The sequence below is a fragment of the Alligator mississippiensis genome, chromosome 5 (genome assembly GCF_030867095.1).
Source record: "Alligator mississippiensis isolate rAllMis1 chromosome 5, rAllMis1, whole genome shotgun sequence".
Classification (NCBI taxonomy): Eukaryota; Metazoa; Chordata; order Crocodylia; family Alligatoridae; genus Alligator; species Alligator mississippiensis.
Genome location: NC_081828.1, coordinates 6,555,740 through 6,568,325, shown reverse-complemented (window position 1 = coordinate 6,568,325; position 12,586 = coordinate 6,555,740). Strand labels below are relative to the sequence as shown.

The following is a 12,586-nucleotide window of genomic DNA, read 5'->3' as shown; positions in this document are numbered from 1 at the left end:
TACAGGGATATGTACATCCAGAGGAGCACTTACTTTGCGCTTCCTGAGCAAAGGCTGCCGTTTGAGTTTGCCTCAAGATAGTTAAGTGCTCTAGAGCAGCTGTTTCGGGAGTGTTGGTTGTAGCCATATTGGTCCAATAAAGGACATAGGCAGACAAGGTCCTTTAGATAAATGTGATATCTTTTATTAGACCCACTAAATAGCTGGAAAAAAATTGTTCTTTGCAAGCTTTCAGGTACAAACATCCTTCTTTACGCAGAGGGAGAGTGTTTGTACCCAGAAGCTTGCAAAGAACAATTTTTTCTAGCTATTTAGTGGGTCTAATAAAAGATATCGCATCTACCCATAGAACCTTGTCTGCCTAGACTAGCTGTGTAACTGCACCCTGCTTTTTCAGGTGTGGTGTCAGGAAGACATTTGGGAGGAGACCAGATGTTTTTACCACATCCACCCATACAGGAGTGTGTTGCCACTGATCTTACATCTGAACTCAGTTTTCTCAGTTTTAAATGAAACTATTCAGTCTACTTGGGTGTTACAGGGGCTTGGTGTGTATGTTCTGACAGGTGTCTGTGAACGCTGTTTTGAAGTTATGGTGCAGATATGCTGTCTTCCAGGAGATTCTCTATTGGTCCCATTCTTCCTAGAAAAGCTTATTTTTTGTCACTAAGATAGAGTTGCCTAAAAAACTTGGTCCTTTTAGATTTTTTCAGCTGACAGTGAACTCATCATCTTGCTTGCTACCCAAGTGCAGAATAACTTTACCATTTGTGTCACATACTGGCATAGTTTAGCCACATGGGGGGAATTATTGCATAATAAACTTTCAGGCCGATGTTGCACAGCATAAAGAATAAACTATATCATAATCGTTTCAGATACAGAGAATGTCCAAGAGGTGTAATCCAAGAGACTGATTTATTTTTTCCAATGCACCAGCAGCTTTGTGGCTGTAAACTGATGCTCTTAACTGACTTACCAGATTTGAGCATGACAGAACTTGGTGTACATATACAAAAAATGAGGTAGAGCTGCTGATTCATTGCCAGAGTGAAGGGTTATTGACTCATTTTTTCTGTAATTTATTCAAGGCATAGATTGGACTATGCAATGCTGAATCATTCCATTCTTAATCCATCATACTGGAAGTCTAGGGAACGTGAGAGCTATTTGTGTGATTCTAGGGAATAGGTGATTACTTTTGGAACTGAGATTGTATTTGCAGACCACTTTCCTTGTGCAGACCCACAGTAGCTTTAATGGCAGCTCCCTAGCTACCCAAGGGTCTGTTTACATGATTCTGCTTATAGATTTTGGGCCCTGATCTCTATTTACTGGTGATGTAACATTTATAAATTAATGAAATTATAAAGTCCAATTCACAAACTATATATTTTTTTTATCCTTTTAGGATCACTTTGTAGTAGCTGAGCTGGAAAATAAAGCAATTTCTGAAAATCTGGCGCCACTGATAAAATAATTATCTTCCTTAGAAACCTCAAACATCTGGTTAGCAATTCTCCATTGTTTAAACTGTGCTTAATTTTGGTTGATTACATTAAAATAAATTTAAAAAAAAATCAGTGGAGCTGATGGATTGGGCAATCAGAATTCTAATTTAGTTTTTGTTAAAAATTTGTGCTGGACGCTTCATCAATTCATGCATTTTAGCAGAGGTAATTCCAATCTGCCTCCTTTTCTGGGCTGTATCTGTGCATGCTCATTAGGCTCCCATAGACATGCCCGTAGGGAGCCTGCTCCGACGCGCTGGAAATCCAACGCGTTGGAGCAGACTCGATTAATCGAGTCTGCCAGAGCATGGAGATTGATTTGCTCTGACAGCCTTCTGTGTCATGTGTATCAGCATCCCCATGCTGAAAAAATGGCAGTGGGGCGTTTTGAACTAAAACATGTTCAATGAGTTTTAGTTCATAGTGTCTCACCGACATTTTTCAGTGTGGGGACACTGATGCACGTGACACGCGAGCGCTTTTACTTAAAGCACCTGGTGCATGTTTAAAAAATGCCCCTTGTGGCTATATATGTTTCTTCTTAAAAGGGAGATATATTTTAGTGTTTTTAATTATTTTAATTTTTTCACCCGTGAAAAATATTATAGCGTCACATCGCTATTTCCAAAGACTGCATGGTAATTCTGCTTTGGGGAACCACTGCTGATGCTTTTGGTTTCTATATTCAACTGAGTTCTTGTAAGTGTGGGGAGGGGGATGGGATTGAAACTCTCTCTCTGGTATTTGAACTGCCTAGATATATGCTTATCTTTATTTTTAAGCATTGTTGTTTAGTTCTGAGTGTTTACAATATGGATCCAGATTTTACTTGGGGGTATTCTGAGGCAGTGTTTAGGTTTGGACCATTCACTTTCTAAAATGAACGTGACTAACACAGTGGCATGTGCTGACCACTGGGCAGCAAAATGATGAATTTCACATTCTTTGGGACAGCAGACAGATCTTTTTTCTTAACTGCCTAGGTCCTGCCATAGAGCTTGAAAAAGGAAAACCAGAATCAATTGAGCCTGAGCCTGAGGTACAGAAGACATACAGCGAGGAAGCAAATACATCAACTTATTATCCAGCCCCCGTCCCAGTAATGGACAAGTATATTCTTGAGAATGGAAAGGTATTTAACAAGTTAAATGCACTTCTTCAGTTGGATACAAAGTAGACTTCGTGCCAAATGCAAGTGACTTTGGAGCCTTTACTATAAGCTGCTAGTATTTTACTATTTTCTTGAAATTCTCACAAAATAAGGTAGTATCACTGGGAAGAAGATAGGTATAGTTTTTAGAACTGATTGTTAAGAGTGATCAAGTTACTTCAGGAAAGCAAAGGTAGACAATGTACACAGCTATACAACGTGCATGGATTTAAATACACGGTGCACTTAAATCCCCTGAACTCATACTAAATGCAAGAATCCACATCATAATATCAAATCAGTCTGTTTAACAGAAATATTCTGTTTTAAAAGGATCATTTAGTGCATTTAGGTTTTTGGACTTTGACTGCAGAGGTCCTAAGTGATTGGGTTGCATTTGAGATCAGTCAGACTTTTTTTTCAAGCCAAAGATAAAAATGTTGGCTGTGTTGTAGGAGTTCTGCCATTAACTTCAGTGGAGCCAGGAGTTTTTGTGCTCTGGGTGAAGAACTATTTAGCTGCAGTTGACAGCACCTCTCAGATGCATGTTTTCAGACTTGCACATGCCTAACAGATTGTCTATTCTTCTACCCAGATCTAGTTTTATAGTTATTGCCATTATCGTTAAATTAACATTTTGTTTCTCTTGCAAAAAGCACTTCTCATAGAAGAACTGCCAATAAAAATTCCCAATCTTTGGATGTATGTGCACTCAATGCCACATTTGGAGAACTCTGCAGAAAACAGTTTGTTTGAGGTTCCATGTGCCTCTCTGGGCTCTATTAATTATTAACATAAAATTGCAACAAAACATGCTTTACATTACATTACACTGTAAGAGCAACACTTAGTGATTGCATCAGTATTTTCATGTGTTCCTTGAATGTGAAGCTAAAGTAATGACAGTGAGATAGCTTGGGCAGTGAGACCCTTAAACTCAGTTCTGCTCCCTAAGGCTCACCACTGCTGGTCTGACTCCTAGACTGTCTGGATGCATGGCATCTCACCTGTTGCATCTTTGATGTTATAAATGGTATAGGCCCTCAGGCCAGGTTGGAAGACATCTGCTCTGGTTCCTTGCTTTCTCGCATCATAGGGTCCACTCTCCAAAGAGAGTCCTTTCTTTGGACCGGTAGCCCACTACATCTACAGTCCACTCTCAGAGTTTCCATGTGCTATATTGCATTCTTGGGGTCCTGCACTCTCCATCAGTAGTCAGGCTTCATGCTTTTCCCAGAGTTCCTGCCTATTATACTTGATCTCTGACTTGCTAGGCCTCTGGACCGCTCTTAGGGCTCCCAGCTCTCTGTATTACTCAGGCTCTAGTTTGTTGCACCCACAGTCTGTTCTCAGATATACAACCCTAATCCACTCAAGACCAAGGCTCCCTCTAAGCTGCGTGCATGCACAGCCACGCATAAGAACAAATCTTGCTGTGCAGTAACTTTTTAATGCTGCACATCTGCCCCAACCTGGCCACAGGCTGCTGCAGAAGTGGGGAGGGGTGGGCACACTGATATACCCATGCGCTTCCAGTCAGGATTGCCGGCTTGAAGGTGCCTGATCTTTTGGGGGGGGGGGGGGGGTGATGATTATGGATTTCTGACAGTCCCAGTGGGGAGCTGTGAGTCCTCTTGGCGGGGTTTGGCTCGGGGGACTGCCTGCCTTCTCCAGATGGAGCAAGACGGGAGCCCAGGCAGCCTGCGCTGAGCAGAACATGATGGCAGAGGCAAGGCCACGTGCAGCTGGTCCCGGGGAGGTGGGAGGCAGCTCTCCGGGGTCGGAGTCGTGTTTTACCAAGGCTCACATGAGTGCTGCCTCAGAGCCGCACTGAGCCCACTGGCTGACCTGCCAGGTCCTGTAACGTTCATCATCGGCTCCAGGCTCTCTTGGGGCGGGGAGAGCTTTGCAGCCGCTTTCTCTCCGATGCTGTGTTGGAGAGAGAGAAATCTGCCTGAGCATAGGCAGTAGCCAGATAAAAGGTTCCCTGGCTTTCCAGGCTGCTGCACATTTTTCTCCTCCTTCTCCCCGCGCCTGATCCTGGGAGCCCAGAAAAGCAGCTGCAAGGTGACTGTAAGGCAGCAACGGTGCATGCAGCTAGACTCCTGAGCTGTAAGTCCCATCCATTAGGAGGAGAAGCCCAGTAGCCGGCTTCCTAGACAGCCTTTCTTCCTGGGCGTGCCTAGCTCTGGGACCTCCAGCAAACACAGCAGGCAGCATTGTTCCCTCTAAGTTGCTCACAGACTGAAACAGCGTGCTCACGGACCACCACACCTTAGAGGGACCGTTGTTCAACAGTACCGTCTCCTATCCTGATAATCCCCAGTAGGGCTGCTACTCATAACTGCAGTAGCCCCGTCTTACCTTTCCTGACTGGACTTTCTTGTTATACAGTTGCAGCCTGCCTATTCTGCTTACAGCCACCCCACGCCTCATGGTTTATTGCAGTTTATGCCCCTGAGGTCTTTTCCTAACTCAAGAAGATCGCAGTTCTCAAACCTAAATGAGCCCACATACTCGATGAGAATAGTCTCCTCTCCCAGGGCTGCTGCCCTTTGCAGTCTTTCCCAGAATCGGTCCCACATGGCACAGCCTTTTCTGTCTCCCATCCCTCGCAGCATTCCTTACCCTCCTCCTCCCAGCTTGATGCCAGGCGCCTTCCTCCAGGTGACTGGACACACTCAGTCTGTTGCAGGAGTTATATAATCTGAAAGGGAAGTAGGCCCCAGCTGGCACTTACTCTTTTAAAGGTGCAGACTTCCTTTTTCCTCCCTAACTTGGTAATAAGGCCACGGGTCTCCCATTACACAGTACCTATTTGACAAAAAAAAGTCAGAATCTTACAGGTAATTGGCTCATGTATCTTTCCAGTTATACTGCATAAAATAAGTTTTATTCCCTTTGATTTGTCAGTAGGTTTCCCATCATAGCTAGCAAAAATGTAATCTATGTCACAGAGCTCACCTTTTGTTCTGCCCATATATTTCAATTAGATGGAGCAGGAGATGTTTTGTACTATTGGATGTAGTCTTTTTTAAGCCCTTCTCCCATAGAAATCTGTGTGTCATTTTTATCAACTCTTTGGTGATTCTGTCAGAGAAGCAGTTTAATCTGTAGTTTCAATAAATACTAAAAACTCTACCATTCAGTATGCATGTACATATTCCTTGGGGTTCAGACTATTTCCATTACCAAAACTACGGGCAGTTTTTGGTGAGGCATTTAAGGTGCTGATATTGCACGTTTTCACCAACTAAAACTATTTTTGTTTATCCTTGATTATGACCTACAGGGCAGTAGAGGTGCTGTTTTGGTGGAGTTGAATTTGATCTGGGTAGGATTCTCTCCCACGTTGGAGACATTCCTCTATCTGCCCCACAGAATAGACAGCATTTCAAAATAAGGAAAGAAGAGCCTGTGGCATTTATGAAAAATATGCATCTCAGATATGCGTTGTCACAGTCACTGTGGTGTTCTGGGCCTGAGTTTATTTTTGCTTGTTCTTATTTCATGCTTGGAGCTAGATCCTACAGCCACTGAAATCAGTGGCAAAACTCCCATTAGCTTCAGTGGGCAGACGATCTCGCCCATGGTGCTTTTGATTCAGGGATCACAAAATACTTTCAAAACTATGGAGTATTAGGTTTCACATACTTCTGAGAGCAGTAGGTGAGTATTATCACACCCGTTTTACAGAGGGGTAAACTGAGACACGAGGGATTACGTTAATTGCTTAACATTACACAGCAAGCTAGTAACAGAGCTGGAAATAGAAAAGAGAACATAGGACTCCTGTGGTCAAATAGTCTGCTGTGACCACAGATATTTATTTGCGTAACTTTTCCTTGAAATAAATTAAGAGTCCTCACAATATGGACAGTCTGATTGAAACGCACATCTTTTAAAAATATTTGTTACAACTTTAAATAAAGCTAATGCATAATTGATACACTTTATGGTCTTTGAAGAGACTAAAGAGACCAAGACACCTATATTATAAATGAATCTGCATGGTAGTGTGGAACATTTTGCTGTACCATGGCGTACACAGCACTTAGCTTTCTAATCAAAGGAGGCATTCTGGTTTTATTGAAACCTAGAGCTCAGTACTTTCAGAATGCTACTAATCTTTCATTAGTTAAAATCTCCTTGAAATATTCTAAACTGCATTGTATTCATTTTTTAGGGATAGTTACTGGTATTCATTTGAAAAGGCCAAACGAATCCTGTAATCGGATCAACCACTGAGCTCTGGCTGCTGACTGTGACGGGAGTTGTCTTACAGAATGTGAAGGTGGAGCCAAAAGAACCTATTCTTTTTTTAAATTAATTATAAAGAGACCCAACAATGGAGAAGGACAAGGAGAGAGAATGTATAGCTGTCACAGGAATTCTGTAATCTGCTTATCTGTCTGTAACATTTTTCTCCACCTGTACAGTCACATTCTTTAAAATAACTGCTCATGATTAGCATATTTTAATGTATTCAAAACAATGTAAATAGTGTACATGCTTGTGAGCAGCCTTTTCATCTACATATAATTATCAAGAAATCTACTCAGAAGAGGCAGTTTGCTTCATGTCTTCATGCCTTTAGCAAAGCGAGACTCTTCGCTTGATTGCCATATAGTAATTGGTAACTAGAGTGTTGACATTTCTGCTATTAAGGTTTTAAACAATGTTACTTACAACTTAAGGATGCTGTCATAGTAAAAATTGTTTTTAGACTGTAGCCTGCAGTCGTAGCTCAACAAAAACTCCCGTTAAAGTAAAATAGACATTTGGTTAAATAGAAGCTGTGGAATTGGGCTTTATATAATTTTAAAAAGTATCTTTGGGCAGTATTCAGTGAAATCAATAGAGCTATTTGCATCAATAATAGTTACTTACGTAGGTTCGGGCAGATCCTTTATTAGTAGCATTGATAAAACGTTTATATGAATGTGAAAAATGTTAAAAACAACCTTGCTTAGCTTTACCATTAGGCTGTTTGCTTGGAGTTTGTCCGTCACAGGGAGGCAAACACTTTCTGTTAGAATGTAAAAGTTAAGAAGCCTTTTTCTCAATGAGTATTGTGAAACCCGACTCTTGGATGTAACAACACTTTATCCTCTGTAACTTGGGATTTTTGTACTCTGAGAATTACAAGCTAGGAAACATATACACACTCCTATTCTCCTTTTACTGTTTTGCAAAAATATTGTTGCAGTTTTCCAACGCAGCAGTATTCCATGGTAGGTAGTAGGAAAGGACAAACATCAAGATGCAGTTTGCGGCATTTTGGAATGTGCGAACTGTTTTGGGTTCAGAAGGTTTATAGTTAACCTGTAGTTAGTTAAAGGTCTTTCAGGAGGCTCAAATTCATCTCTTTCCCTCTGACACCAGTAATTTGAACACTGGGGGTCTCCAGCTTACTACAATCTGAGTTCTGTCAGCAGGAATGGAATTTGGCTCATAATGTACTTCCCTCCTCAACACCTCTCAAAGGGTGATTTGAATAAATGTTATTCTCTTTGCAAAAGAGAAGTTTGTGTATACTAATTCTAAGGATAGAACAATTTCTTCACACTCAGGTTAGACTGACGCATGTTGCTGACTTGTATCCATACGCATCTATTTTCCCCGTATCTATTTGCATCCTTGTGCAACATTTTTCATAAATGCTGCAGCCTCTTCTTTCTTTATTTTGAAATGCTTTCCATTCTCTGGGACAGAGAGAGGAGTTTCTCCATCACAGAAGAGAATCCTACCAGGACCATATCTAACCCCACAAAATTCTGTAGAACACCATTCCTACTGCCCTGCAGCAGATCATAAGTAAGGATGAACAAGAAAGAATAGTCTGAATTAGTGAAAATGTTTAATATTGGCACCTTAAATGTATATAAAATATAGCACTGGATTTGATGGCTTGTATTTTTCCCCTCTAATATCTGTTTCTTTTATCATAATCTTTCAGGGGAGGGTTTATAACATAGGAGTAAAGTAAGAGGACTGGAAAAACAAAGAGGGAAGTGAACTGTATAATATAAGAGGCTGACTTGAACTTCCTGGCCCACAAAGTTGGAAAGGGTTCAGGATTAGAGTTTGCTCAGCCCTAATTACTATTATTATAGTACCTAATACTACTGTTCATACAGCACTTGGATATGGTTGTGCACTACATACTATAGATGCAAAGTTGTCATTATTGTCATTACTACCTTCTAGGTCCATCTTGGCAGTGGAATCTGGGTAGATGAGGAGAAATGGCACCAGCTGCAAGTAACACAAGGAGATTCAAAGTACACAAAAAATCTAGCGGTTATGATTTGGGGAACAGATGTTCTCAAGAACAGAAGTGTCACGGGAGTTGCAACCAAAAAAAAGAAAGATGCAGTTCCCAAGCCACCTCTCTCACCTCACAAATTAAGCATCGTCAGAGGTAAGTTTCGTGAAAACTAATTCTATGCTATAGAGTTTAAACCCTGAACTGAGGAGCAAAATGCTTCTTTCCATCACTAAAAACTTTTAATAAAAGCTACTTTTGAAAGCATATTGTCCCCAAAAGGGCAGGGGAGGCTTCAATAGCTGGACAAGGTGCAATGCCTAAAGGACCTTTTTCTGTAGGCTGATGCCAGAGGTGGGTCAGGGTGTTCATCACTTCCCAGCAGGCAGACTCTGGGTAGGATGGGTTTTGAGGACAGCAAGCTTTCAGGGAAATTGTTTAATTTATTGGCCTTTGTTCCCTCTAAATGCATGCTTTTTTGACAAGCATCGCTCATTTCACAGTGTTTGTATAGGAAAACACTCCTTTTCATTTCTCTATAAAATATACATGGTTGAAGGGGAGATGAAAAACAGGCTTCTTTCCCCCTCCCCATTTGCACCAGAGGAAGTTAAATAGCAGCAACTGGACTTAAGGTAGATTTTGACCAAAAATGTAGATTACTGACCCTATTTTGTCAAGAGAAGTCATGGCGATACTCAGGTTTACACACATGTTGCTGAGAAAGAGCAGGGCTTTTCCTTTATTGTAAATACATTATGAAGTTCAGTCTTCATGCATCTTCCTGCTTGCATTTTACAGTCCCTTCTAACTGTCTTCCGTGGTTCTACAGGTTCATCCTTATGTCAGAACGGAGCCAATTCCTGGTGAAATATTTCCCAAGATTAAGTTGTTAGCTATTATGTCCTGACCAAATTCCACTATGGCTAAGAAGTGCTGTGCCCTCTAAAGTTCCTTCAGCAGCTTCAGTGAAATGCATTATTGTGTCTTGGTTTTCTGTGTTGTTTTTCTGAACTGTTAAACAGCTGCTATATTCTACCTTGGAAGCAGCTGTAGTTTGGAAGTGGGGAAATATGATTCCTGTATTATGTGATCTTACTGCCATTCCCTCACCCTAACCGCTATAATTTGTTATGCCCAGTTCTTTTGTTTCATTGTTTCTATAGATTATAGAAATTTTGAGGCTGAGACTGTGCCTGCCTTTGTATAGGTTTCCATTCCAATGCTGGTTGGGGCCTGTCAGTGCAGTTGCAGCACAAGAAGTAAAGAATGGCATAGTGTCTGTGTTGTAATGAACCCAGTGAGTGACTGTGATTGTCCCCCACCAGTTTCTACTGGTGATAATTGTGTAATTCTCCCCAGGAGACATGAGTAGTCACTTAAACAAAGTAATTGTTCCTGGAAATGATCAAAGCAGTCTGAATTATAGGTAACTGATTCAGTGGGTTTGTAGTTCTGCTTGTTAGCTGTTATTGTAATGTTTTTCCTCTATCAAATCACTGCATGAAAGCTTCCACTACTATAGAATACAAATAGATTATGGTCTCTTAAGACGAGAGACTTTGGGCATACTGCTTGTGAACCTACTTACCTCTTTCCTAAGGGGTTCTAACTTAATGGGGGATAGTCAGTCTCTGGAACTGTGAATTGCATGCTTAGGAGTTTGCATTTTTATAATAAACAAAAGGTAGAAGGTACATGGGGAATCAAAGCAAGTAGCTTCCTCTTGATCTCTTTGCTGAGCTTAGTTGCTACTAAAAGCTATCAAGCTATTTCTTCTGCAAGGTTGAAGGAAGAAGGCATTGGGAAAAATTGTTTCTTTTTTTAAATACTTGAGATGTGCTGAGATCCCAGGTTGTATACAGGTAGCAATAAGTTACCAGGTTTTATTGTAGTGGTCTCTTTTTCATGCAGTGCATCTTTAAAGCAGAAAACAAGAATCTTGTTATTTTGTTTGTCATCCCTGCTTAATACCTTGTATCTGAACCATCAACCCGTTGAGCATTGCAGCCTGGCCGGTGCATCTGATCAGGCTCCTTTTGTACCACATGTCACTAGCCTCCGCCAGTACCTCTTTTGTATTGGTCTAGGCCAAGTCTTGTATTTTCTTGTCCCCACACCCTGAACTGTAAATCCAATGAGAGCTTAATATGTCTGTGCTATATATAGGTGGCAGAAGAAGATGCCATAGAAAAAGCCTCTGATTGCAGCCATTTTGTGGGGATGAGGGCTTGTGCTGATCATGGTGGAAAAGGAACAGAATCCTATCTCCATCTCCAGCCTCCAGATTCTGGCCTCCACCCCTCTCCACACTTCTCCCCCATACCATTCTCAGCTACCCCTTCCAAGACCTCTCTTCCATCACAATGTCTGTCTCCAGGCCTTTGCTTTCCACATCACCACCCTTTCACACACAACCTTGGTCCCTACACCTTCCCCCATGTCCCTGCCTTCTCTTAGCACTCCTACTTCCCTCTGGGTTCATACTTCCTACTAACCCCCCAACAGCTGTCTCTCTTGCTTTCCATCCACCCATATTATTTTCCTTCCTCCTCACTTCTTCTTTAGACACCCTGCTCCCAGTTCCCAATTTAGCTTCCTCCTAAAGCTCTGTTTTTCTGTTAAACTTCAGCCTTATACAGTCTCCCCTTGCAGCAAGTTAAGTTGCTGGTTCTGACACGAGTCAGCCTCAGCAGGATGTAGCAGACAGTTTCCGTTGTGTCCATCATCAGACAGTCTGTAAACCTGAGTTTCTTCTAAATCTGGCTTGTTTTTTTGGTTTTCCAATTTTCACCAAAGCCAACAGGGTTCAGCACTTTGCCCAGAGACATCCCTGAAATTTCGAAAGTGATCAGATAGGACGTTTAAAAGTTATGGTTTTACGAAAAATGGAGGAATGCCAGGAAATTAAGGGAAGGGACTTGCTTCACTCGGCTGGTAACTTGGATTAGACACCCATGCAAAGGGGTAAGATTCCTTCTGACAATCTCTGCAAACTAACTGGATATGGGATCCAGTTATACAGGCACAAATAGGGCTACTTGTCTACTGAGGGGCCTGGAAGGAGTTGACCCAGCTCACTGGTTTCAGTTCCCAATTCAGCAGCCATATGTCAGCAGTAAATTACTACCCCTAGGGCACATCTGCACTAAAGGCCCCTCAAGGCCCAGCCAGCCCCCTGTAGCCCGTTGAGCTGGTTTGGAGCAGCCCCAGGCTGTGCAGGCTGACCACCGGGCCCCCTGACAGCCGTGGCTGCTTTGACCTAGCTCACTGTGCTGCACTCCTGGATACACGTGTAAATACAGTGCCCAGGAGCAATAAACTCCAGCGCATATTGTGTCGCATGAATTTCACATGTAGATGCACCCCTATATGGCCCTCTCGAAAACGGGGTGGGGGGGAAAGGGAAGGACCTGCTGGAATATCTCTGTTGGCCTGGTTCCCTGGGGACACTTTGGGACTGATCGCATTTACACATCATCTCTTGTTTGCAACTGTGTTTTAAGTCTCACACTAGTCTGTATTTATGTGGCAGGTTCCTTGAATAGGTTTGTCCGATACCACCTTTTTGGTACTAACTGTAGCTGAAAGGTGTGTTATTCAAGTTGCTGTAATATTCAGCTCTAAACACAGTGAGTCTCAGGATTTCAGTTAAAC

General features: G+C 42.0%; 1 protein-coding gene across 5 annotated transcripts in view; it reads left to right on the top strand.

The window, feature by feature from the left end:
• The window catches only part of LOC102572691 (BEN domain-containing protein 5), a 1,452,508-nt gene that overhangs the window by 932,470 nt on the left and 507,452 nt on the right, over positions 1-12,586 (top strand). For 3 of the 5 annotated variants that reach the window (XM_059727816.1, XM_019479201.2, XM_006259784.4), the window contains 2 exons: positions 2,495-2,643; positions 8,872-9,085. The exons of 1 other annotated variant lie outside the window; for it this stretch is intronic. In XM_059727816.1, coding sequence (XP_059583799.1) covers positions 2,495-2,643; positions 8,872-9,085 — 363 coding nt within the window. Of the gene's footprint in view, positions 1-2,494; positions 2,644-8,871; positions 9,086-11,728; positions 11,897-12,586 lie in introns of all 5 variants that reach the window. One more of the 5 variants, XR_009462307.1, reaches the window with a different exon arrangement.